The sequence below is a fragment of the Platalea leucorodia genome, assembly GCF_965183815.1.
Source record: "Platalea leucorodia genome assembly, chromosome: Z".
NCBI lineage: Eukaryota > Metazoa > Chordata > Aves > Pelecaniformes > Threskiornithidae > Platalea > Platalea leucorodia.
Window position 1 is genome coordinate 56,207,227 of NC_138858.1, and position 25,957 is coordinate 56,233,183.

General features: G+C 41.3%; 2 protein-coding genes across 5 annotated transcripts in view; one reads left to right on the plus strand and one right to left on the minus strand.

The window, feature by feature from the left end:
- Positions 1–702: 702 nt before the first annotated feature.
- IDUA (alpha-L-iduronidase) overlaps positions 703–25,957 on the plus strand; it is a 48,179-nt gene continuing 22,924 nt past the window's right edge. For 3 of the 4 annotated variants that reach the window (XM_082336551.1, XM_082336552.1, XM_082336553.1), the window contains exons 1-2: positions 703–860; positions 4,081–4,221. In XM_082336551.1, the coding sequence (XP_082192677.1) occupies positions 739–860; positions 4,081–4,221 (263 nt within the window). In that variant the 5' untranslated portion in view covers positions 703–738. Of the gene's footprint in view, positions 861–4,080; positions 4,222–6,161; positions 6,229–25,957 lie in introns of those variants that run through there. The other variant, XM_082336554.1, reaches the window with a different exon arrangement.
- On the minus strand, positions 10,702–24,594 carry SLC26A1 (solute carrier family 26 member 1; the record flags this gene model as incomplete). Its single annotated transcript, XM_082336555.1, has 3 exons — positions 24,520–24,594; positions 13,575–14,225; positions 10,702–12,222 (listed from the first exon to the last, which is right to left on the minus strand). Exons 2-3 carry the CDS (start codon positions 14,193–14,195, stop codon positions 10,702–10,704), a joined length of 2,142 nt encoding a protein of 713 aa, XP_082192681.1. The 5' UTR covers positions 14,196–14,225; positions 24,520–24,594.

A 25,957-nucleotide genomic window follows, 5' to 3' on the forward strand; every position in this document is an offset into this window, starting at 1 on the left:
GAAGGGAGGCCCAGTTCCCTACATGAAAATGGTGGCAAGGCTTGACCAGATTCCTGAAGGCAGTACAATACGTAAAAGAGAGGGATCCTAAGGAAGAGAGTCCCACCCCGACGGAAAACCCAGCCCTCAGATACATATTGTAAGAAACAAGCATTTAGAAAGTCAGTCTACGGCCTCCCTGTCATAAAGTGCATTTAAAGCTCTTTGCCGTACTGAGATCAATCAAAACGTTTGGGCTGAAAAAACGGACATGGTTTCAGTTCTGCTACCACGTTCCTTCGGGGAAGGCTCTTTTGGTCACCTGCAGCACCACAGGCCCCCCCGCTTTCCTACCGGTTTGGCAACACAGAGCACGAGGCCGCTAACCCCCGCGTAGGAGTATGCTCCCCCCACGTGGCGCGCAAGGGAAATGCAACGGCAGTAACGGCACGCCGTGCCGCGGCGCCGGGGAAGCGGCTCCCGCTCGCGAGCTACGCCCGAACAGCGAATACAACAAGAAGAACAACAGCAAGTACGAGGCGCCGGGGCCCCGGGCGCAGACGTTACTGCCCGGAGCACCCGGGCTGCGCGGCCCGCGCCCAGCTGCACGGGCTCACCACGGGGCCGCCGCCGGCCCTCGGGGGCGGGGGCCGCCCTCCCCGTCGCCCCGTGGGCGGGCGCCCGGCGTCGCGTCCGTGGCGCGTCGGCAGCGGGCGCCGGTGTCGCTGGGCCCGGCCCGGCCGCGCTCCTCCTGCCGCCATGGGGCTGCTGCTCTGGCTGGCCCTGCAGCTGGGCGCGGCCTCCGCGGCCTACTTGGTGAACGTGGATGTCCGGCGAGCCGAGCGGCCCCTGCGGCACTTTTGGAGGAGCACTGGCTTCTGGTAAGCGCCCACAGCCCCGCGGCCGGCAGCGGGCCACGCACTGCGGGCGAGAAGCAGCCGGGGTAAGAGCCGGCTGCCTCTAGTCCTCCTCAGGCAAAGGATCCCCAGGGTGTGAGGAGGCGGCCTTTCTGGAGGAATCCAGGCTTTTCCGGGCCTGCCGCTGTGGGATCGGAGGGCCCGGCACCTTGCTGCCCTTCGCTGCTGAGCCTGTTGGGTGTTACCTGCGTGGAGCCGGTCGTGGGACGTGGCCAGTTAATGTAAACGAAGTGGGTCACAAGATAGGGCCAGTCGACATCCCCCCTCTGAGTTGCTCCCTTGCCTCCAGGGCTCTCGAACATGTCAAGTCCTTCCTCTTCCCCAGCACAGCACATATGTTGATACTCGGAACTCATTCCTTTTCCTTTTCAGTGTTTCCATTGTCACGGTCCCTAAATAGGCCCAGGCAAAGCTTCCCTGCCTCTTAGTTCTAGGAGTTCATTCTTCTTGCAAGACACTTCCAACATGCACCATCTTCCTGATCTGGCCAGTGAGTCCGGTTGGTCTAAGTTAGGGGGATGGGTGGGAGCACGCATGAATCCCGGCTCCGCTGCTTCATATCCTGGTAGTGCTTTGCTTCTCGGAGAAAGCCCAGTCTTGCTGAGCTAACTGGGGTTGAACAGCCTTCAAGTTTTGTGAGACGCATGAAGGCTTCTAGTAGGCTCAAAAGCAAGAGGAGGTGTATTCCTCAGCCAGGTTCGTATCTTGCTCTAAACTGATAATGACCTCCTTCATTTAAGCATACAGTGGATTAAATAACAGTTGTAGGAAAAAGAGTTGCAACAGGGATAGAATCAGCAGCATGTGCTTTGGAAGAAAAGGAATTTGTGTGCTTTTTTTGTATCACGCATAAAGGTAATCTAAGACGAAACTTTAAAAATTTTCCATTAGTTTTCCATATTCGTGAGAAAACAGAACAAGACCTAAAATACATTCTAATGAAGATAAATGTTTGGACTTTCTGGATTTTTTTTTTTTCTTTTGGTGTTTCATTTTTTGTTTTAATTTTTGCTTGCAATGTTAGGAAACATTAATGAAAAACTGCCTTAAAAAATAGTATGTTTTGCCCATTTAAACTGCAGCCTAAGAAACACCCATGATTTTAATTGTGTGAAAGAAACTTTGGAAAGCTGCAAACATGAAAAGCATGTGAGGGAAAGGCAGAGGAGCAGCAGCAGAAGCAGAGGGTCTCCACGGGTCAGCAGCTATTCAGTTATAACACCTGGCCGGCACTGGTATTTCTCAAGCCGTAGGATCCCAGCTCCCTTGAAAGCTCACACTGTGACAGAACAGGGTTCCAGTTGTTAAAGCTTCTTTTCCACATCACAGTTGGGCAGATGCACAGCTGTGGATCAGTAGTTGGTAAAGCCTGAGAGACTGCAAGGCTTGATGTTCTCTTGGATGGGCACTTTCCACTCAGATCAGGAAAGGACAGATATCGATAGTACCACTAACAAAATCCACTGTTCTGCCAGCTTTCTTTTGTATCTCTTCATGGTTTCTGCTAGATTTCTGTCTAGCAAGGTGTGAATTTCAGAGTTTTTATTCAGCGTGGACTAAGCAAAAATACGTGAATGCTTTATGCCTTGACTTCCATCTTTGCCACTGCTTGAACTGAAGCAGGTTTGAACCTCAGAGTAGTAGTAAAGCACTCCTTCAAAAAACCAACAGTTAACATTGTCCTTATCCACTGGAACAATTAAAAAGACCCAAATGGCTGATACATTTTTAGTAAGAGTGGAATTGGTAACTTCTCAGTCTCACTTGTGTGACTTGAAGCAATCTCAGGGAGATGATTAAGTGCCTTGTATGCTGGTGAAGTTGCACAGAGGGGCTCCCATGTGCTGGCTGATTTTGTATGAAGCACTACAAGGATGTAATCTGTGTCAAGTGTTGCAGTTTCAGATAAGGGCGCAGGAGATGGGGTAATAGGTGGTTAATGTCTTAGCTGGGACGAAAGTTGCATCGAGTTCTTGTCGAGGTGGGGTCAGGCTTTTCCCCCTTCGCGCACATATGGTTATACAGTAGCAGGTTCATTCAGTGAGGTCCTTGAAGGTTGGATGAATATGTGGAGGGGGACAGAGGAGGAGAGGATGACAGTATGACTCTTCCCAGCATAGTTACAATCAGCACAGAGCTGATCCACCCATCAGAGGAGACGTATCGCAGCAGGCAAAGCATAAACGATGTTCGTTTTTCACTTATACAGTTAATATAAGGTCTGTAGTGAGAGCACAAGTCATCTCTCTTTGCAGTGTGAAGACATGTGAAAGTATTTTACCAAACCTTGGGGACAATGTTGTTTTTTGTTTCTTGTAATACAAATGCTTTAACACTGAGAATTTGCACATTACCAGGAAACTTAATGTGCAAGATGCCCAAACCCTGTGAACTGGGCAGCATAGTTTCTGACTTGTGGAGGGTGGGTGTGAGATTTCCCTCCATCTTGCAGCTATTTATCTGTGGAGACAGAGGCAGCAGAAATTTGCCCCAGTGTTAATTTCGGTGGAATAACTAGACAGCAAAGGCATGTTAACATGATCATTGCTGTATAGCTGTAAGCAGGTTAAACTGCTTGCAGCATCAAGCATAGAAACCTCAAGCCACATACTCCTGTGCTTCCTTATGCTTACGGGTGAGTTGAACATGGCCGAAGAATGTGGAGGCTCTGAGGGTCTAATTCTGCTTCTAACAAGTGTAGTGTCCACAGCAGAGCAAGAGTTGATGTCATTGCATGGATTTCAGCAGGAAGATCAAGCCCATATTTGTCTTACTACAGACCTCAGCAAGTCTGACTTCCACTCCAAAGCCTAAAAGACACTGAGATCCCTTATCATTAGTTACTCAGAGACAAGATGATTGCCATTGTATGGCTTTTTCAGGCCACTGCGGCCTGAGGTTGCTATGACAAGCAGCAATGACTGCTTGTAATACTTCCCTTTGAGCATGGCAATGAGATGCACCCAAGCTGTGTTCTGCCTTGCCAAACTACATGTGTAGCCAGTTAGCCCCCAATAACCTGCAACTCCATTTTGCTTTCATCTCATGTTAGACAGTGCTCCTCATGCCAGGGAGGATCTTGCAGGTGGTATAGGGACTTAGCACAGGTATTTTTGGCTACCCAGTGGAGCTGCTAGTTAATGTTGAAATGTGTTGTTTCTTTTCTGTCCCTCCTTTCCTGAAGCCCTCCTTTACCTCACAGCCGTGCTGACTTATTTGACCTGAGCAAAGACCAAGAGATGAACCTTGCCTATGTTTCTTCTGTTCCTCATGGCGGCATTGAACAAGTTCGAATTCACTGGTTATTAGAATTAGTTGCTCTCAGGTAAGCAAACATCTCAAGTCAAAATCTGGAAGAATGTGACAAATTAAAGTGTCCAACAGGTGCTTACTTTGATCTTTGTCTTAGTATAATTGCAAGCGGGGCATGTCTTTGCTTCTTTGGAAGTCAGGTAAGTGCCAATGGAGGGGAATCAATTTGGGGGGTGTATGAGACTAAGAAAGAGAGAGCTTGTATTGAGAAAGATGGGGTAACCTACATGCATTGCATGCTAACAACAGGTTAAGGAGCAGTTTAAGGTTTCCTTTCATCTGAAGAGTCTTGTGGGTGTGCTGGTCAAGTTTTACCAAGACCATCTCGGGTCATATGCTACAGTCATTCCCTGTCTCCCCTGCTGCCATGTCCAGGCCTCAGGATCTTGAGTCCCAGTTGTACCATGACCTCTAGAGAGGCCTCAGGCTAGCAGATACGGGTTTCATGGACCATTGCATGTACAAGGTCCTAGTCCAGCTTTTTTTAACTGGGTGCATCCTTTCTAAAATACTGCTTGGTACAATCCTTAAAAGAGAGCTCCAGAGGAGTCTCCAATGGTTCCTTAAGCAAGGAAGAGTTCTGCTTTGCAGTCAGGGCATCTACGCCCAGTGTTATGGAGAGACTTCTCAGCTGGATTCCAGGCAACGGTCTACAGCTCTTGGCTGTAGGTCTGCTTTTAATATTCAGCTCACAGTGTTACGCTCCCTTTCCAGGTTAGATGAGTCTCTGGCGAAAGCTAGGAATGGGATGGAATAGGGTGATAGGCATAAATTCAGTACATTCCTTACCAAAGCATTTCAGGTGGCAATACTATCCCAAACGACTTCTCACCCATCCTGTTATATACTTTGCCAGCCATTAGCCATTCTAAGAACAATGCTGAAAGGCTAGAAAGGTGTCTTACTTTTCTGTCCTTCAACTTGGGAGACATGATACAGCAAAAAAAGTCCCATGAAGATTAAAATAAGCCTGACTTATTTAGAGGTCTAAAAGAAAGTTGCCACTATTTTATTACTACTTCTGTCTTCCTTCCACTTAACTTGGGAGTTACTTTTTGCATCCTGAACCCACCTGTGTGCTGCAGCAAGTGACAGGTAGTGACAACTAAAATAGGGTGACTTTAGTTAATACCCTCTTCCAAAAGGATCATATACATAATAGCATTTCTAGTTCTAGGGAAATACATGTCAGACTTTAGGAGGACAACGTTGGATTCCTTGCCTAGTCTGATTTAACTCATTTAACTGATTTTAACTCATTGTAACTCATTTAACTGATTTAAGTCCCATTTAACTCAGCTTAAACACACTCATACCAATATGCCCAGTGGAAAGAACCAAATACAGATGCCGAGAACAGGAGTGATTGGTCTGTGAAGAAAGAGAAACCATAAAAACCCCATCAAAAGTTGTAATAGCTCTTAAAGTTTTGCCTGGCTCAGGCTGTTGCTGAGCTGAGCACATTTACAATCCACATCATTACTGCATCTGCTGTCCCAGACACAGGAGGATGGGAATTTACCAGTTGTAACTTTGGGGAAGCAACAAGGGGAAGGAGAGCTCAGACTCTGGAAATGGGATGTGAGCAGAGGAGTAGTGAGTTTTAGAGTGTACATTACGAACAGAAGTTTTCTTCCTAGGTATTAGCGTGTGCTTGTGTATGTAGGTTTGTTTGGGAAGGTGTTCAGAGGTCCTGCACACAGATAAGTATTGCATCTGTGCCTCAGAGCTGCCTCTGTATGTTAGTCAGTCTATGAATATAGCAGGTAACACAGCTTCTCCCTCCAGTCTTTCCCTGTGGAAGTTTCCCAGTAAACACCCTTTCCTGTGCTGTGTCTCCTTTTCTTACTGGGCTATGGGTTTTGTACTCACTCTTGCAGTGACCCAGCTTCAGCAGGAGCAAGGATGACTGTGACTGCTCACCACTACTGGAGTCCCTGTCTTAGATCTCAGAGGTTTCTTCTGAGAGATGGCTTGGGTCTTTCAGGTTTCTGTAACCAACGGACTTACAGAAAAATCAGTGAGTACCTTTGAAAAGAAAGTAGCCACATCTACACTCAGAGGCCAAAATCCCTCCTGGCAGCCTGTCTCAGCTATGCCACTTGTTGGATTGGGCTTTCCAAATGATTGAGGGAAAGGAATGCATCTGTCATGGATTCTACGCAGCCTTTGTAGGGAGTGAGGCACTGAGTCCTTCAAAGTGGGACACAATCCTTGACACAATCAAAATTCTAGGAGCATGGAAAATTAGCAGTCAAGCAAGAAGCCCCAGAAGAGCTGTAGTGCCTCAAGGGTAGGCTTCTAACCCACTAGCCTCAATGTTTAGCCCAGCTTTGACATGTGGAAATTAGAAACTTTGCTACTGTTTAGAACCAAGCTAAAACTGCTCATTTTGCAGAAATGTGCATTTGTCCAAGAGAAGAAGACATTTAAGCTGTGGAAGGGCAACCAGTGGACTGAGTGGCAGCAATGGTTTGGAAAGGGAGAGAGCATGAGGCCTGCAGACAAACACTGGGATTGCAACAGGGGCAAGAATGCAAGTCCAAACAGGAGGAGTTCAGTGCTGATGCTGAATTCTGTGCATGTGCAATTCTCTTCCTGAACCAGTGATTACCAGAAGGATGTAAAGAGGTTTTGAGTGAGAACCCTGTAACAGCAACACTGTGTTACATCATGGGGTTGGTGAGTAGAGAAGCCTTTTTGGAAGGTGGTGGTAGGTACTTGACTGAAGAAGAGCACTTAGAGAAAACAGAGGACTAGGAGATACCACCACTGTGGAAGGCTAACATTGCTTTTCCTCACAGTTGTGCCATCTGTAAAAAGGTGCCATAAATGTTCCTCCCAAGAAGCAGATGTGCTCAAATAAAAGACTGCCACCTTACCCTTCTTACTTCTATAATGGTCTTTCTCATGTCTTCTGATCCCTCAATGCCAAGTGCATCCCTGTATTTTAACCCTTTTCTAGGACAGCAAACCCATCTCTTATCTTTTTCTTTATTCCAAGTTATCTTGTTATTTCACCACCCGTGAAAGGATACCACGAGGCAAATTATTTTCAAAGAACTGCTAGTTTTATTTTCCAAGCAAAAGCACACATTTGTCTCTACATCATGCGACACAGGAATATTCATGGTTACGGGGGAACCCAAGGTGTCTTTCATGGACTGCACAGTTCCCTGGTTGTTAGTTACCAGTGCCAATAAATACAGCCATTTTGACACCTAGACCACACATTCTGGCCATGCTGCTTGGTCAACAGGAGTTTGAGGTGAAGATTCCCAACTCTTTGCCCAGCTCCATGGGACCCACATGGTCTGCAAGTTAATAACCCTTTGCTATTTTTATGTAGCAGTACTAAAGTTTGTTGGATACATGATTTATACAAGGCACCACAGTGAACAAAAATATAGTCAATCTACATGATGGATATAACATTTCCTAAAAGGCATATAATGATTTTATTTCAACATTAGTATTAACCTAGTTGGAATTCCAAGCCCATCCCCAATTCCTCTCCAAGTAACGGTATCTGATTCCTGGTAGAATAGAAGAGAAGAGAATCAGCAGTTTTTAACATTTTCAATCTTCATACCCTTAATCTTGGTATAACACAGTACAGCAAACATAAACGTGCCAGAAAAAGGCTTGCTTTTTTGGTTACCTTTTACATACTCCTTAGAAACAATTTACAGTCTCCCAGCATCCCTACGTCATAGCACTGAAAGTTGTTTCCCTGCTGTGTTTGACATTGTCCAACACAACAACTTGATTGTGAGCCAGCTCTGCCAATGAAACTGAAACAGAAAATTGTTCTTATGGTTTCTTCCGGTCAATAGTTTCTTCCTAGTAGAAGTATTAAAGCTTATCCCCCTTTTTATGCATAGCCAAGTTTCTTTGCTTAGGTATCCTTTGGTGCCATTCTTACAATAAATATGATGAAAAAGAGACTTCTGACTCTTAATTTCTCAGCCTGCTGGATAAGAGAAGGGCAGCATCTCTTCATTTTTCTCCAGAGACTGTTGGAAGGATAAACTTTTGATTGGAATCTCTCTCTTCCCCCCCCCCCCCCCCTTTAAAATGGGATTCATCTAGAGTTAAAGGTATTTTTAATTTTTTTTTTCCTTTATGTTCTAGGCTGGTAGCTTGACCCATAAAGATAAAAGAAGTCTAGATTGCTAGGATGTGTGTTCTTCTGTACTGAAACAATTTTATTTGACTTCAAATGACAGCTTGCTTTGCTACAACAGCCTAAAAGTGTCTATATTGATATTGTCTGGCAGTAACTCCTGTAAACCCACTTCTTCATGCTAGGCCCTGGCTGAACCTTAAAAGTGATATTCCCTGATCAAAGAATGGTTATAAACAAAAGCAGACACAAAGCAATACTCTGTCCTTGAGCTCTGCCCATTTGCTTTTATGACAGAAAGACGCTAGTCATACCAAGTCAGCAATTTAAAGAATATTGTAATTAAATTGTTTTATGGTAGGAAAATGCTGCTAATGGTCAATCCTTTAATCTCTCGATGGACATTTCTGTCAGGTTTTACTACTCTGGCAGTACTAACAGTGTGCAGCTGATATGCTTTTCTGTAATGAGTGCATGAAAATGTCGGCATTGAATCACTTACCAAATGTTGTGCTAGTCTCAATCCCTGTGAAGACATGTTTTATTTTGTCTTTTGGGAATGCACTGCTTTTCCTTTAACAAAATATTTTTTCTTGAGAGCCAGACAGGCTCTGGGGCACCTGGAGAACCTCAGTTTGAGTGTTCTTTCATTCAGTGACCTGAAAAGTTGAAATAAGCAAGTCACATGATGTGTTGATCTGACTTTTTTTTTAAATGGCACAGCAGAGAAATGCCTTCTGCATACATGGAACCTATTTCTAGAGTCTGCTGATTATAAGAGGCACAGCTGTGATAGAATTTCCTTCCATGCGTGGTGCTGTGTGTGAACCAGCCATGAATAAGGAGAGAAAGATAGGGCAGCTGTCCTACCTTTTGTGCAGGTAATTATAAGCTTGAGTATGAGAGAGGATATGCTGCCAATGCCACGGGCCGGAACGCTGAGTACTAACTGTGTTACAATCAAAATCTTGATCTGTGCTTATTTGTAAAGAGAGAATATGCATATATAACAACACAATTGACTCTGGGGGTATCATTTGCAATAAAGCAGAATGAACAGCAGTTAATGTAAATTATTGTAGAAAGTAACCCAGCCCTGGAAAACATGGTTTAGTGGACCTCAAATCAAAGCATAATATGATAGGAGAAAAAAACCCCAAAACATCTGTAGTATGTACAAACAGTGGCGGAATTTTTCCAGCATATGGGGATACACAGCTTACAAGGCGTTGCTCCCTTTACTTGGCCCAGGTATGCTACTGTAAATCTTCATTAGTGTTGCAACAGAGAAGACCAGCCAGGCAGTTCTGACTGACCCATCACTCCCCTTCTAGGCAGATCACAGATTCACCTTCCCACCTTACCCTCTTTTCTCTTGTTTCTCTTTGCACCCAGGCAGGCAGTTGTAGGAAGAATATGCTCTGCTGCATCACAGTTCTGAGGTTTTATGTTTGATGGTCCTTATGTGTCCCTGAATTGGAGTTGCATCTGCCCATCAGAGGCAACTTATTTTTACAGGATGGTAGAACTGCCTGGGTAACTGTGTCACTGCCAGTTAAAGCCATTAATTTTTCTTAATCCTATTTATCCTCTTACTAGTTACAAAATTGTGCATAAAAGTCATATTTCTTCCAGCATCATTAAGGGTATCACAACCTTCAGTAACTAATTACCACAGATTGAAGCCAATAACACAGGTGACTACAGTAGTAATTTTTGGAAATGATGGTTTTGAGAGGAACCTGTGATGGATCATGGGTGCTTGTCCTGTGGCAGATTGTGCCATTAAGCCTATGTAATCAAGGTAGAGAGATATGCTACATTCCACAGTATTTTATACATTTTCTTTGTATGCAAATAGTGGGAGTTGTTTAGGAGCATACCTAGAATGATGGAAGGGGAATTCTTGCAAGCCAGAATGTAAACCATTATGTGTCCAAGATGCTAGGTTGATTGCATTTTCATGGAGACGGCTTAGCCCTCTTAACACAAACCAGCCATTAAACCACTGGAAGAGTCAGCTGACACTGGGCAGACCTTCCTGCACAACATTCACATGATGTATATGTTGGGTCACACATGATCATGGCACAAGGGGGAAGTCAATCCCAAACTGTCCTATTGCACACCACCTGCATTTTAAAGCGAAGGTGCAGGTAATAATCCAACCTGTTTCATCCCGGTCCTGGACTGCATCCCCAGTGGTTGTTCTACGTGGCATCTGACAAACAGCAAAGCTCTTCAGGGGAGAATGGCTTGTAGGCCCATTGCTATACACAGCCAACAGTGTGTCTGATAATTTAATTATTGCAAACCACCCATCCCCATCTGTCACTTTTATATTGAATCGTCAAGGAAGACACAGGATTAAACTGAGCAATCTGCTGGAAGCTTTTGGTCTTTTGCAAACTGGACAGCATTGTGTATACTGTAGAACAGCATTTCCTGCATACTTCCAAAATCTTTCCCAAAGTAACCTCCTCTTTTTAGAGAGTCTATCACTGAGGGATTGCAGCAAGCCAGGAGAACAGAAATATTTAAGTCCTTGTAGTCTTTCAGGATTTCCTTTAGAGTATTAACTCCAGTGGTGTCCAAAAATGAGATGGAAGAGCAATCTACAACAAGGGCTTGGAAATCAATTTGCTTAGGAACTAGTTGCAGAGTGGTTTCTCCAATGACCAGTCCATTAGCAGTTGTGTGATCTCCCTTTTTTGGATGCTGCTTTTCCTTCTTCCCGTATTTCTTCCTTCTAGCAGCTTCTAGGTTAGGATCTAAGTTAGTCAATCTGTACAGAGACTTTAGGAAGTAGTTTCTATTTGCATAGTAAAGTGGGGCCTCAAAGCGGAATATTTTCACCTTTGGAACAGAAGAGAGGTTTTCATATTCTAAGTCATCCTCATAAAAGCTGGTGTCTTGGATCTGACCAAGCAGGACTGCCCGTGGCCGCTGTGTCCGAACAATGATGCATAACATGGAGAAAACAATGCCAACCAGTAACCCTATTTCTGTGCTGATCAAGGCAGAGGCAGACATGGTAACAACCCAAACAAGTGTGTCCACCTTATTCACATGGTACCGTGCTGGCACATCTCGGAACTTCCTTAAGGCTCCTCGGAGGCTGACAATGATGATACAAGCGAGGACACACTTCTGCAAGGAGTAGAAGAGAGGTGCCAAGAAGAGCAGCACCAGCAAAACCACCATTGCACTAATGACTCCAGAGACTTGAGTCTGGCAGCCTGTAGATGTTTTGACGAGTGTTTTTGCCAGAGCTGCACTGGTTGCAAAAGAGTGGAAGAAAGAAGGAATGATGTTGCAGAACCCCACAGCAAACATCTCCTGATTGGCGCGGATGGTGTAAGCATATTTCTTTGCACACATTTCAGAAAGGGATACAGTGAAGACAAAGCTGACTATGGCAAGAGGCACAGCATCTACAGCGACTTGGAGCATTAAGTTGAAATGTGGTACCTTGGGGGGAATGAATCCTGTTGGAATAGCTCCAGAAACACTGGATGCATACACTTCATTTAACTTCCCGTAGTGTGACACCAGTGTTGCCACAACAATAACTACCAGTTCTGTGGGAAGAGGAAATTTCAGCTTATGCTTATACCGATCTCCCAGTTCCTTAGCAGTGACCAACACCACAATACAAATGGCACTTGTGATGACATCACAAAGGTTAGCTTGAGAAATGTTCCGAAAAACATTAATCCAGGTAATAATAAGCATCCCATGCCCTTGACTACGTGGGATTTTTATTCCAATCAGATACTTCACTTGAGCTGTTAAAATGGTTAAGGAAGCACCAGTTGCAAAACCATCTAGTACAGACTCAGATAGGTACATAGATACGAAACCCAGACGAAAGATTCCCATCAGAACCTGAGGAGGCACAGAAAAAAAAAGGAAAAAAAAGATGAGCCTTAAATGCTGCAAATAATTCAGTACAGATGGGAGAGAACTAGCTGGAGGCAGATAGCATTTGGCTATTTGAATCTTAAAACAGGAATTATCCTTTGACTTTTCCAGTCTGCTTTTAAAACATGTGATTCCTTTTACTGTTGTGGGATACTACAAACCCAAGAGGTGAGTGAGAAGTTTGAGACAGCGTCAATCAAACATTGGTCTGAAGCGACTCCACTGAAGTGGCTTGTCTGAATTTTGTTTCCCATGCAAAAGAGCAGTGGATCAAAAAATGCTTCTGTTATACCAGAGACAATTTTCTTTTTCCTGTCTTAAAGTGAATAAAGTTAAAACTTACGACCATTGCTTTGTAAACAGAATGACAACAGCTAAGATCCCTACTTTAGTGGCATTGTTATATTAAACAGCTTTTAATTTTAGCCCTGTGAACAGAAGGGAAAGTGGAGCACAGACAGCCTTTGTGGTATGGCTAAGGTCAGAAGTGGCAGAAGAGCTCACAAACTTTCCCAGATCCCTGGATACTGTCCTTAACTAGTTGCTTCTCCTTCCTTTGGTGGCTTTGGAAAATATAGCTTCACAAGGGCATTTTGGTGTTCATAAATGTGACCTGAAATTTCTTAGTAAATGGGAAGATAGCTAGCTCTTTCTTAATTCATATATATATACAATTAATAGGTAAGTATGTTCATTGTGCTTCCTTCTGTGTTCTCTTGATACCCTTGTGACAGGCAGCACATTGGTAAGTCTCAAAGAGTCCAGCACAGCCATTGTCTGAAAAGTAAGTTAGTCAATCTATTTCCCCTCTTGTACTTTCTTCTTCTGAGTTATCTTTGGACAGCAGTTTGGCAGAACATAATACCCACTAGAAAAATGCTGAGCAGCACATTCTGAACCTGTGTAGAAGCAGGTGAGTGGATATCCACCTTTGTTAAGGAATCTAGGGAAACAGAATTATTTCTTCATTGTTGAAGCACACAGCTACCTGAGAATTTCTTTCATGGTAAGATCTGTAGTGGATTCATGGTCCCATGAAAGCAGCAAGGCCAAGAGGCAGTAGAGTATTAAGACAATGGTAATGGTCTTGCAGAAGACTCTTGCTTTACCTGTGCTTGCTAGTAGCTGAGAAAACTGCCTGTCTCATGCTTTCTCTGAGTTGCCTACAGTTAGGCTTCCTGGAGAAAATGGTCCAATGTCGTTCAAGTGAACTGATGCTGTATCTCTCATTGCAAGAGAGTCAAACCAAAGTTTAGGTCATACAAAGAAGCTTTAGGAACTTCATACCTTGCCTCTGGATGTCAGCAACCACTTACCTGATACACTCCAGCCACAAATGTCAAGGCTGTGGCAATGCCAATAGCGTAGCATTCTTTCCCACACTGAGCATTCATCCCTGCAATTGTAAGGTTGAAGGCAGTTGTGTTGGACTGACTGTCATTCTGCAGAGAGCCATCACCCAAGGCTGGTGGGGCATCATCATTCAAGTCAAACCCAGCCAAGAGTAGTTCTCGGTCCACAACCTGTCCTACCATTAAGCTTATCAAGCTGAAAATGCCAACTGAGACATGACGGGATGTGCCCATGAAGAAATAGATGATGTTGGCGAAGAATGATGTATAAAGACTATAAATGGGCTTCAGACCAGCCAGCAGTGAGTATGCGATTGCTTGGGGCACCAAAATGATCCCAATCACTAACCCAGACATAACATCCCCCCAAATGTACTCTTTGCACTGGTACTTGGGAAGCCATCGTAAAACAGGAAGGAAGTCCATGACAAAGTTTTTCAGCTTCTTTGGGGTGCAGGAACAGCTCTTCCTCAGCTTAGCTAGCATGATTTCTTTCCTATTAATCTTGACACGAGTCTTTCTTTCCATGAGAAAGCAGGAAGAGGTGCTATTTTCCATCCTGGCAGCTTCGAGTGGTCTTTCCATTGTCCCAGCGTTTACTTCATGTATGTGTTTCTGCAGTGTGAAGAAAATGGCTGTTAGGCTGCAGTTCATGAAGTGCTTTTTTAGCACAGATGCTTAACACTAAAAGTTTGTCGCCTGATTGTGCTTTTAAGGAAGCATCATCCCAACAAGAACACCACCACAGGGCTCCAGTGACACATAACACTAAGAAATAAATCTGAAGATTGAGCCTTTTGTTGCAGACATTTAAGAGTAGATTTGATTGAATCCAGTTTTTTTTTATTAAGGAAAAATTGAGTTAAATTAGTCATTTCTTTGTACAACAAATCAGCTTTTCCAAATGCTCCATCATAGAGGTCTCTGTGATTAGAGGCAGCACTTGATGGTGTGAAATAAACGTATACTAATGAGGCAGGCTATAGTCTTTCTAATATTGCATCTTGTAGTCATTGGTGTGGAACTCACATGTGGTATAGTGATCTGTCACTGCAGCTGTCCTCAATGCACAGGAGAAAAATTTTGCTAGTAGAACCTGTAAAGCAGAGTTTTCTGGAGAGCAACAATTTAGTCATGAAAATTTGTACAAAAACCATTGATGGACTCTTAGAAGCTGCTACATAACATGAACCTGTTGAACTGTGGATTGTTTTCATGTGCAGCTTCCATTAGTTAAAAAGCATCTGCTCAGAAATACCAGTTTGGCAACATATGGGCCATGCACCATGATGGAATCTGTTATCATCTCGGAAGAGTGCTACCTGTTAGTATTTTCAGGTTTAAACCCATAGTTGCCCTAGCTTTGCTCTCAGGGAATAAGATACAACACATAATTCTGTGGGCAGCAGAAGAAAACCAGCAGTGTTTCCTATGGTTCTCCTGCATGTCAGTTTTCTGATACATAAAGACTGGGAAAATTCATGTTCTCCAGATGGAGGTGCTTTTGGTGTCTCTTGCCTCTATGAACACAACTGTTCTCACCAAACTCAACCTCTGCATTTTTACTCAATTGTCAAATTAAGTTGAAATTAGCTTAGTGCATTCATAAATCATTTGGGGTAGGTGGGGACATGACTGGGAGGCCAAACAGTATAACATGCAAGTGCCCTACCTTAAACAGTTTAAAAGTAAAAATAGGAGCAGGAAGGTGCAAAATGTCAAACAGATCATGCCAAGTGGCAAATCTTGTCTTCTGGTTTGCAGTGGAAAGAAAGAAGAGACGTGTAAGAGTGGATGCCCATGTGTAAGTACTAGGAGATAAAGAATGACTCATATTGACCTAGAAGAAGAGAGTATGTGCTAGTACAACAGTATGCAGAATCTCTAGGAAAGAAGAACTTCTCAAGCCCAGCCTCTCCCAGTGTCATAAACAGCCAGGATCTCTGCAACAAAGCGTTTTGGTGACAGGTGTGACATTGCAATATAATGTCAAAGATTGTCTTCACTTACTGTGAAAAAAAAAAAAGCTGTTTCTTTCCTCTTTCTGTATCTAGAGACAGAAGCCATACCCATCAGTTTCTTAAAACTTGAAGTACACTCACTGGGACAGTATTCTGTTGCTATATTTTAATGACTTTAACAGTTATTAGTAAGTTTAGACTCTAGTGACAGAAGTCATCATTCTCTGTGTAAATTTCATACTTCTTTTTTTTTGTTAAGAAGGGTATTTTGATTTGTTAATGTTTGGTAACACCCAGTTAAAGTGTAGAATTCCAAGCTGAGAAAAAACAAAGGGCTTTTGAGTCCAACTGGAAGCATAATTGATTGATAAACAAAAGCATAGATTACCAACAGCCTGTAAGCTTTCGATCTCTAGCACTCCAAATAGAGAGTGGCTTATTATAAAGTCTTCTGTCTATCCTGCTTAGAAATTTTTTCCAATATTTTAACAAATACCTTTTGCCAGCAAATTGCAAACAGAAAGAAGATATGTATCTGTAACTAGTGTGAAAGTCTTAAACAAGTTCCCAAGTATTATTTTAAATGACACGGCATGATTTTTAATGCCATGCAAAGTTTAACTACAACTTGAAACAGGATGTTTAAGTGTTACAGGTATGTAATTCATAATTTGGTAAAAGGCAGAAAAGAGATTCTTGTTAGAGATGTGTGGACTGATTGTCCAAGTTGAAAATTACCTGCATAATAGTCTAAATATATTTTAAAAAATCAGTATATTTCTATCCATCCCAATTGCGTTAAATAGTTTTTAGCTCCCACTGTGTAAGTTTCTTTATGTTTGTAAGTAAGGTTTATTTCCATCATAAGGGAAAACTAATTACAATTCAATGTAATTATTTAGAAAGATTGATGGCTATTTTTTATCAGTAATGCCAAATGTACTTTAGATTCTAATGTACTGCATGGTTATGCTAGGCAAGATCTGCTTGGACAGGAAATACGTTGGATCTAGTCTTTGTTAGAATGCAAAAGTGATAGAAAAGATAAAAGAACTTGCAACACCAAGAGAAATACTTAAGAGCATATGATTAAATTTTACTAAATACAGAATGCTAGCAACTGTAATAAAGACACTCATTTGTAAGATGCAAAAAAACTAACACTTCCTGTCTTACCTAAATTAGTTTGGAGAATGAGAGGCTTGTGCGTGAGGACAGCAAGTCCTATTCGAATGCCACTCACTTCTTACAGCCAAGTGAATTCAGACAGCCAAGAAATAAAAATGGTGTCCTTGTTCTACATACTTAAAAGCTAGTGGGCAGTTCAGTATCCAAATGACTGCTTTTGATAGGCTGCATAAAAAAGATTGCATTGGCTTCTGTGCACTAGACTCTTATATTTAATTGTACAGTTGCTGTCTGCCTCTCTCTAAACTCACACAATTTCCTCACAAGTAAATTTGTGTTTGCAAAAAAACCCCCATTAAAATTCACACATATGCATTGTTTGTGCAGCTTCCTGATGGATGATAATAGTTTTTAATATATAAGATTATTGAAATATAATTTCTCTGGAAATCTGTTAAGAGATCTTGTGTATGAATGATAATTTAGTAATATATATTGGCTGTACTGCCCTACTGGATAACCAGAATAGTAGCTTTTTGTAAAAGCCAACAAAAAAAAAAGCTAGTATGATAAAGCATGTATCTTTTCAGCAGTTCTGATGCATTTTAGACAAAGGTCAAAAAACCCTTCCTGGTGGAATAAATACATTCAGGCTAATACACAGCCAAATGCTGACAGGAGGTAATTTTCTTAAAATCTTTTTTCTCCTGAAAATAAGGGTTTCCTTCCTGTAAATAACCATTTATTCTGCTAGATACATTTTCAGAATCCATGTGAAATGAACATGCTAGCTGTAAAACACTCAGCTTTAAAACGAGATGTTATTGGTTTCCAGGAACTGTTAATGTTTAGATTTTTAATTGTTACTTTTAGAACATAGTAAATCCACACCAAATAATGGAAGGCACGTTGTTACCAGCAAAACATTTTTCAGCTGTGTAACCCAAGAATTCCCAGGTTGTGATGCCTGTAGCTCGGTAATAACTTAGTTGCTTCACCTGAAGAAAATGAGATTCCACCATGGCTGTGTGCTATCCCCTGTATATTTGTGCAGCCTAGCAGAGAGCTGGGAGCTTCCAATGCTCTTGCCATCTCTAAAGACAGGAAGGTGGAGAGCAGATCTGTCTACTCCTGTGCACATGAGCAGACTCCGGCCTTCTGATTCTGGCACTGAGTTACGACACCATCCTTCCACCATGGTAATACTCGAGCAATATTCAGGAGCCCTGGGGGTGTCTGGTGGTTCGCCAAACTGACCCATTTTCAGCTCAGCCTATACTAAGTGGTTTATAAGAAAAGGGACAACCCCTGTTTCAGGCTCCCCCTCACCCCCTAGAGCTTCACAGAACATAATGTTTGCATTTTATTCAAGTGAAGGCTTCCCATCACTTGCTGAAAGAGCTATTCTTAGCAGGGATGCGCAGATGAAGCAGCATATAGCGTAGAACACGTCTATCCATTGCATTTCACTTTGGTATCAGAACATTCTCAACTGTTTAATACAAGTGAAAGTTACTTGCATGCACATTCATAAACGTATGTATCATCCATATCATTACAACGAAAAGTGGTCTTGGTTATTTTTAATTGTATTTTGATGTTTGGAATCATCACAGTTAAGTTTTTTCAAGTTGCCCTTGACTATATGAGCAAAAGCCAAAAGCTTTTTCTTTTTTCCCCTGCTTGAGCAGAACCACTGTCTGAACCACTCATTCTTTCAGGTTAAATGCAGTGACTCAGTTTATCTTGTGAAAAAGAGAAACAAAGCAAAGAGGCATTCAAGCCAAACATACTGCCAACTTTCCAACTGGCCTTAGTCCCACCTTTGTTCCTGTCTTTTCATCATGCCACTGAAGTGACAAAATATCTTTGCAGGGGAGGAAGCATTCATCACAACATGTTCAGTGGGATTTCTCTTTGCAGATTCCTTGGCAAGAAGTTTCTGCTGGTACACATATAACCATTCTGGCTGGATGAATTTTTCTTTGTGAAAGAACATAACCCCAAAAAACTTTATTCTGATGCATCCCTTTTTCTCCTCACCCTGATCATCCACCAGAAGATCTGAAGCTGTATCTCTAGAAGGCCGAAGAGGGAGTAGGCAGGGTGAGCATGCCTCTCTATGCTAAGGAGATCTCTTAAGTGCTGTATTTGGGACAGAAGTCAGACAGTGTATCACAACTCTGTACTAGAATCACTCATGCTTGCTGAAATAGTGATTGCAAGTTTAAGTTAGGATAGAGGCCTTTATATAGGTTGGGCCAAGTGATGCTTGTGGTTTTCCTTATATTCAAACGATGAAAAAAATCAGCTAAAAACTAATGTGGATAGAGCAGGTTTTGTATTTATCATCTGAAGTTTCATTGTATTTTTGTTGCATAAATCACAGAAAAACACGAGAGACATCAGTTTAGCTAAGCATTTGATTTAAAACACTTGTAGGTGTTGAGTTAAATTGTTTATGTTACTCATCTTTCATATCAGCAACCTTTTCTGCCTCTAAGAAACCTCTCGGTCTCTAATGGCTATGACCACATTACTGTTCTGGTTTTGAGCATTAACATGGTTTTGAAAGAAATCCCTGGTTAGCCTCATTTACAGTGCATAGATTCAACGTACAGAGGCGTGTTATGCTTACAAACCAGACTTTTTTCGGAGGAAAGTTCCCAGAATCTCTGCCGTAGTGCACTCTGACCTTTTATGGTGGCATAAAAACCCGAGCAAGCAATTGGTTCTTTGGACAGATTTGAGCAGATGTGGTGAGGACATTAGTCTGTGGGACCTGACTAGTCTGAAATAAAATCCCCTGAAATGCATATAATGCAATACAATACTGCTTTAGCACCTACTGCTTTGATTTATTAATCTGCTTTTCTTGTGCAGAATTACTTAGAAATGTCAACATAACCTATGAGTTTTAGAAAGGATCAAGTGACAAAACAGAACAAGTGAAATGAATGTTTCACTCTGTCTTAAGCTATTGTATTTTCAGCTTTAGAGCACCAGGACCTAGATGTACTTGGAAGCAGACTTAAGCAACGTGCCAGCAACCAAACCCATTTATTTAAACACTGACCTAGCAAGCTTTCAGGCTATGGCAACAAATATTGCAGTGCTTTTTTAGGAAAATCATGTGAAACTTGATGGGCTCAGTTAGTTTTTTGCTGTATCTGGGCAAAATATTGTGGCTTCAAAGCATTTTCCTATTTAGTTTCAACAATATGCTAATCCAAAAGAGAAAGAGGAAAAAATATTACAGTTAATTGGTCTCTATGAGTCAGGAAAGCCAGAATATTAGTCTAAGTCCTCTATAAATTAACACTGCTATACTAAGGAGTTATTCTCGGAGTCAAGCAATCTTTTAGATTTGTGTATTTCTAATTAAAATCTCCAATTCACAATTTCTGCTTCCAGCTATAAATTGATCTAGGATTTCCAAGGCAAGTTAGGCTCTTTTTAGAATGCCTTCATTCACTACCAGCTGTGATTCAATTCATATTTTCCCATGGATTCTCAGTCCAGTGTTCCAGTGAGTAAGATGACAGCCACTCACATGTAACCATCCCACAGGTGATGAGCAGGCTACAATAGCACTCGCACCGTCAACCAGCAGCTGTTGTTAAGGCTGGCCCATCAGATCATGATCAGGAATGATCAGACCTTGGAAATATGTGATCAAATAGTTTCACTGATTCTCCAGGGACTGGTTTTGTTCAGGGGTTCTAGAATGTGCTGGTCAAAATATTGGCATGCACTCAAAGGCAAGACAGCGTTGTTCTTCTGGAGAGTCCTAGGGCATGACCGCTAAAAAGACATTTTCTGTGGGGTCAAAGAACATTCCTAAAAATAAGACTTCTTGCTTTTGGAAAGATAGCTGGTCCAAAGTGAAAGTCTGTTTTTTAAAAAAAAATCTTTCAAGACAGATTTCCAAGACCTTAGTTATCAGGCTAAGCTAAACACTAAGTTCTGTTTTCTGCCCTGTGGTTTTGCTGGACTTTGTTTAGTCACATTAACCTGTTGTAGAGAAAAACAAATTGATATCCCATTCTCATGTTTTTTCCTGTTGCCTTCCTTGGTATCTTGGGTTCACTACACACAATAAGGACAATATTTTGGAAACCCTCTTTCATATTTAATCACTAAGAAAATGCTCAGTTTTAATAATAATTTAATACTTTGAGAACCAGATAAGCTTCGTATAGGCCACTTTTCTCAAGTACAAATAAAAACTAGCCAAATGGCTGGTCTTGAACTCTGAGACCAGGATTTGCAGGAAAGATTACTTCCATACCAGTTGCAGCTGACTGCATGTTTTACAAACCTTTGCCCAGTATCTACCCTATAAGCAATATTTATGAAGAACAGAATAATGACAAAACTTAAAAAGCAACACCAGTGTGCAAAATAACTGAAAAGAGGCAGTTTTGCACCTTTGCAAACAGGCAAAGAACAGATAAAACCTGAGTTCAGAGGTGTGGGAGGAGAGGCAAATCTCTTACCTGGTTAGCTTTTTGGCAGGAATGTTCAGCTCTGTTTTTGCATGTTGGAATGAATGAAAGTCTTCAGTCAGGCATTGCTCTAGTTGTGTAAAGGATAATTATTAGCTAAATATTCCTCAGAGGAAGAATGGGTAGTTATGAAATATTGAGCTTGCTGCTTGGTAGTGTGTTGTCACTTGTACTGTTCTGAAAACTTGGAAATATATGCAGCACTTGCTGAGGATCTGAGTTTAAATAATGCATAAGATTATTAATTAACTAATGCTGATCAAAAAATTATGCTGAGTTCAGGCTAGCACATCTCTGACCTTTGAAGCTGCTTCTCATCTGAGATTTGATCTGGTTTATGCATCCTCATATAGCATTAGCTTTTGATTTTACATATTCAAAGTGTAAGAATAGAACTGCAGTCTTGCCTGGGATGTGTGCATTTTGCAGGCTGGAATAAATACTGTTCTGCTCAGCGCATAGGATGGGACTGCTGGAGGTCAGAGTTCTATTTCTACATGTCAGCGCATTCAGGTCACAAGATCTCTGTTGCTTCTGTGGAAACCAAAGACTGTAAAATGCAGGCAGAGCAGCAGGACAAAGACTAATTTTCTGTTCATTCTTTGTGAGGTATATAAATGACCACGTCCCTTCTCTGTTACCTTAGCTCTTTGAATAAATGCAGACGTATCCAAATGACAAATAATCATCCATCTCCTCTTCTTGACAAAGCTGGTAGGTAATGTTTAAGGGTTACTAAACAGTGTAGATTAACAGATTGGGCACAAGGCCGGGACTCACAGGAACTGCATTCAGTTGGCTTACAAGCTATAGGATGAGGAGATGTGTATGTTTCTCAGCCAAGCAGGAACACAAACATGCGTGCAATAACAATCTGAGATGGGAGGTGCGAGGCCTGAAAAAGGCTGTGTTGCTGGATAGACAAAGGTGGTTCCTCCTTCCCTGCCAGCACGAGTGCTTGCAGGGGGGTGCAGCACACAAGCATGTCTACAGAGGACCGGGTTCCAACAGTGTCTTTTATCCCAGTGCAAAAAGTTGTTTGCTGCTCTTTAAAAATAAAAATAAAACATGAAAATTATGGAAATAAAAATTCAAAACACCAACATGAGGGTGGAACAGAAAGAGAAGCATATCTCACCTCTGTGATGCTAAACTAGTCATAGATTCTTAAAAGCTGTTATCAAGAACTCAAACTTGGTGACAGTAGTTGTGACATGCTAATCCCAAAAGCTAAAGAAGGTCATTTAAGTCTTAGTAAAATCGTCTTTTTTGCCCCTTTCCTGGAGAAAGTCTTGTCAAGCATTCCTGTCTCTTTACCATTCCCAAGGTAGCTCTTAGAATAAAAGGGAAGCAGTAGTGCACTTAATCTACATAATGAATTTTGCACACTGGTGGCAGTAAGATAGCATGTCTCTTTGGTCTTGTACACCAAAGAATAGAAGATGGCTTTATTGCTTCTGTTAATTTCTTTTCAGGCCTGTGGTCTTTCTTTCTTGAAGATAAAGTGACTTAAACTCAGTCTCTCAAATTTGTCATTTCATCCATTTTACTACCTAATTCTTAGAACCAAGAGTCATCTTCTCTAATGACCTCTTAGAATGTGCATGCTATCTGCTTCAGGACTAAAGTAAGCTTGCCTACTCTGTTCTCCTTTACAACATGTTTCCAATATTTGCAAACTCTGCAACTTCTAGTGTTTGCAATCCTGGAATTTGCAGAATAATTGGGTTTTGCCCCACATAATGTTTTTTTGAAAGAGACCTCTCTGCATTTCTCTCCAACAGCACCTTTCCCAATATCAGGCTCCTAAGAGTAATACAGGATGTTCAGGTTATCACTAGACCCCTACCATATAAAGTGGGTTGTAACTTTGTTTTTCCTCAACCTAGCCTAAAAATAACACTTCTTGGAATTTTAAAAGAAATAAATTTCAAATTATAATTTTGAAATATGTGAACACTATTTAGACATAGTACCATTCAAGTGAAGCTAAATATCTATTGGCAGAACAATTCCTTGTGAGGAAAAAAGTGAAAAAATGAAGCAGTCTCTTATTCTGTCTCTAGGAGTTGTGAAAATAATCTACTTTTGAAGAAACTACATTTTATGATGAACAAGCTTTACTTAAGATATGGAAGTACTGACAGCAGAAGGTTCATCAGTGCTTTAATTATGGAGGTGCTAGTTCACACTCCATAGTATGAAGCCATTCATCAAGGCTTCAGTCCAACAAAAATTTCTGAGTGGGCAACTCCTGGCGTCCTGGTTGAGTTCCACTGACACTAACAAAGCAGGACTAAGTTCTTAAAGGACTGCCTTTCTGTGTCAAATGCTCACTTGTGTATTTAAGAAACAATGGTAATTGGCCAAAATAACCAAAAGACGTGCTACAGTGAAACACCTATCTTTAAGAATAGAAACTATATTTAAAAAAAAAAAAAGATGACCATTGGCAAGTAATTGAGAGTGTACAAATGATTTTCCTTTGTGTGACTTATTATTTATCCTTACAAACTGATCCCTAACATTAAATGGATTAAGAACTGCAAAAGGTTAAAAGCGAAATCTACCTGAGGGTATGTGTGAAATAAATGCTATAAAGAGATGAAATATATTTGGCTTTGTTGACACATTTACTTGAGGATTTCAGAAGATTTCAGGACAATTCACGGCATTACTACATACAATTCATATCTGGTAACCTAATTATATACTTAAAAAAATAATGCTAAATTAGTCATACAGGGAAGGTTAAAAGTGTTTGTTTACTGGGCTACAATCAATAACATCGAATCTTCAAAAGTACATAGTGCAAATGTAATAGCCTTGTTCTTCCTTCTGTGCAAGTATTTGAAGTTCAGCAAATTATAAAAACCACTTAAGCTTAATGTCTGCATTATTTAAAATGCCCTCAAGCCTCAATTAGTCTACAATTTACCTTTATACCATAGTGACGAGGTGATGTGCCTAAAAAGCACACATTTGGTTGCTATTTAATAGGAAAGATGTGAGCACTAAAAATAAGCATCCGCTCATTTAAAAGCCCCTATGTGCTATGCCTAACATTCCTTCTCTAGCTGCGGCAAGTGTCCAGTGCAGCTCAAAATGATGTGTATATGGGAGGGGAGAGACATTGTTATTGATTAGCTTTTAAAAAAAAAAAGTCTTCTGTAGTCCCTGCTGCAGGAGAAACTCAGATCTGCAAAGTTCAGTGCAAATGTATATATTCAAAACTGAGTAAGATTGTCCTTTGCTATGCATCCCTCCTTCTGTTTCCCACTGCAAATGTAGAACCAATTGATCAGCACTTACCAAAGGCACAAAGTAGCTGCAGTAGCTCCACAACAGATTTCTTATCAGCACACAGTAGCACAGTTCCTCAGGAGCACAGCTTTCTACAAGAGTAGATTAGAAATTCTGTTGTGATATAGTTAGGGTCTGTCCAATGATATTACTCCAATGGTGTTTACAGTGAGATAACATAAATAAGTAGTAGCACTGGAAAAAATCTTTGTCCTGCAGAGCATAATCACAAGTAGAAGATAATCTTAAAATCATTACATTACAGGGGCTGGTAATCTCTGCCTTCTTACTCATATCTGCTATTCTGTTTTAATAGAGCCAGTTGCAGTACATGGAGATGAAATAGAAATGCAGTCCTGACTTAGCTTTAACAGTTTCAGGGGGTTTGTATACTTGCTTCAATTAGACAAAAAAATAGTGTGTTAAGTGGGATTAGGATAGGCAGTGTGTGGAACTGTCCTTACAGTGTTGAGCTCTCCATGGTCGTTAATGGAGTTGTGTCCTTTGAAAAAGGATTTTTATTAAAATACACCATGGAGGGGGCTTGGCTAATAAATCTTATGTCTAGGAAGACTTTACATACCTTCTGCTGCCATTGAGTGTAAAATATCTGAGCTTGTCTGCCTCGTAAACAAAACTGTCTGTTGTTTCATCCCTAAACAGCCAGAACTGTGGAACCAAAGCCTGCTTATTGATTGGTTTAGAATGAATGTTACTACTGATATTTGTAAATCTTAGAGGCAAATTTACTGTAGCAAGGATAGTCTCTCAGGAATACTGAAGCTTCTCCCATTCTTTGCATTCATGTGTAATCTTATCTGGATATTCAAAACCCATGTCTGTGTGCAAAGAAAACAGGATTTCTTACTGCCTTGTGAGGTAAATATTCATGTTTCATAAGCACAGAATATAGTGCACTTTTATACTGAAAAGGGAGGTATTTCTCATATTAGTGGAAGTTCTTTGGGATGGGGGATGAAAGAAGAAAAACGGGTTATACATGAACATGAAGACCATGGAGTGGAAGAGCTATCACTGCGGTATTTAATAATACATCACTAGCCCAAATTGTAATGCCAAAACCAGGTTCAGAATAGAATTATCAGCTCTCAGTTTGGAGAGACGTGTAGGTTTGCATCTCATTGAAAACTGTCTATAAACGCAATCGGTTAGTATTACCTCCTTAATTGTAAGAGGTTTTGCTATATTTCACATTCAAGAGCCAAGAGCAGACACTGTGATGCCATTTAAAGAGCTGTTCTGTCCAGATTGGGCTATAGTGCTCATTTGTCAGTTCTGAAGTATTCAGAAACCACTCATCACAAAAATTCTGCAAGACGTTGGACAACATTTTCATTGTGCCTTTTCACTATCATAAGTTATTAAACATCAATAAATTAGGAAATTAACTCAGTGAAGACCTCTTCTATTTTTCATTTTGCGAATA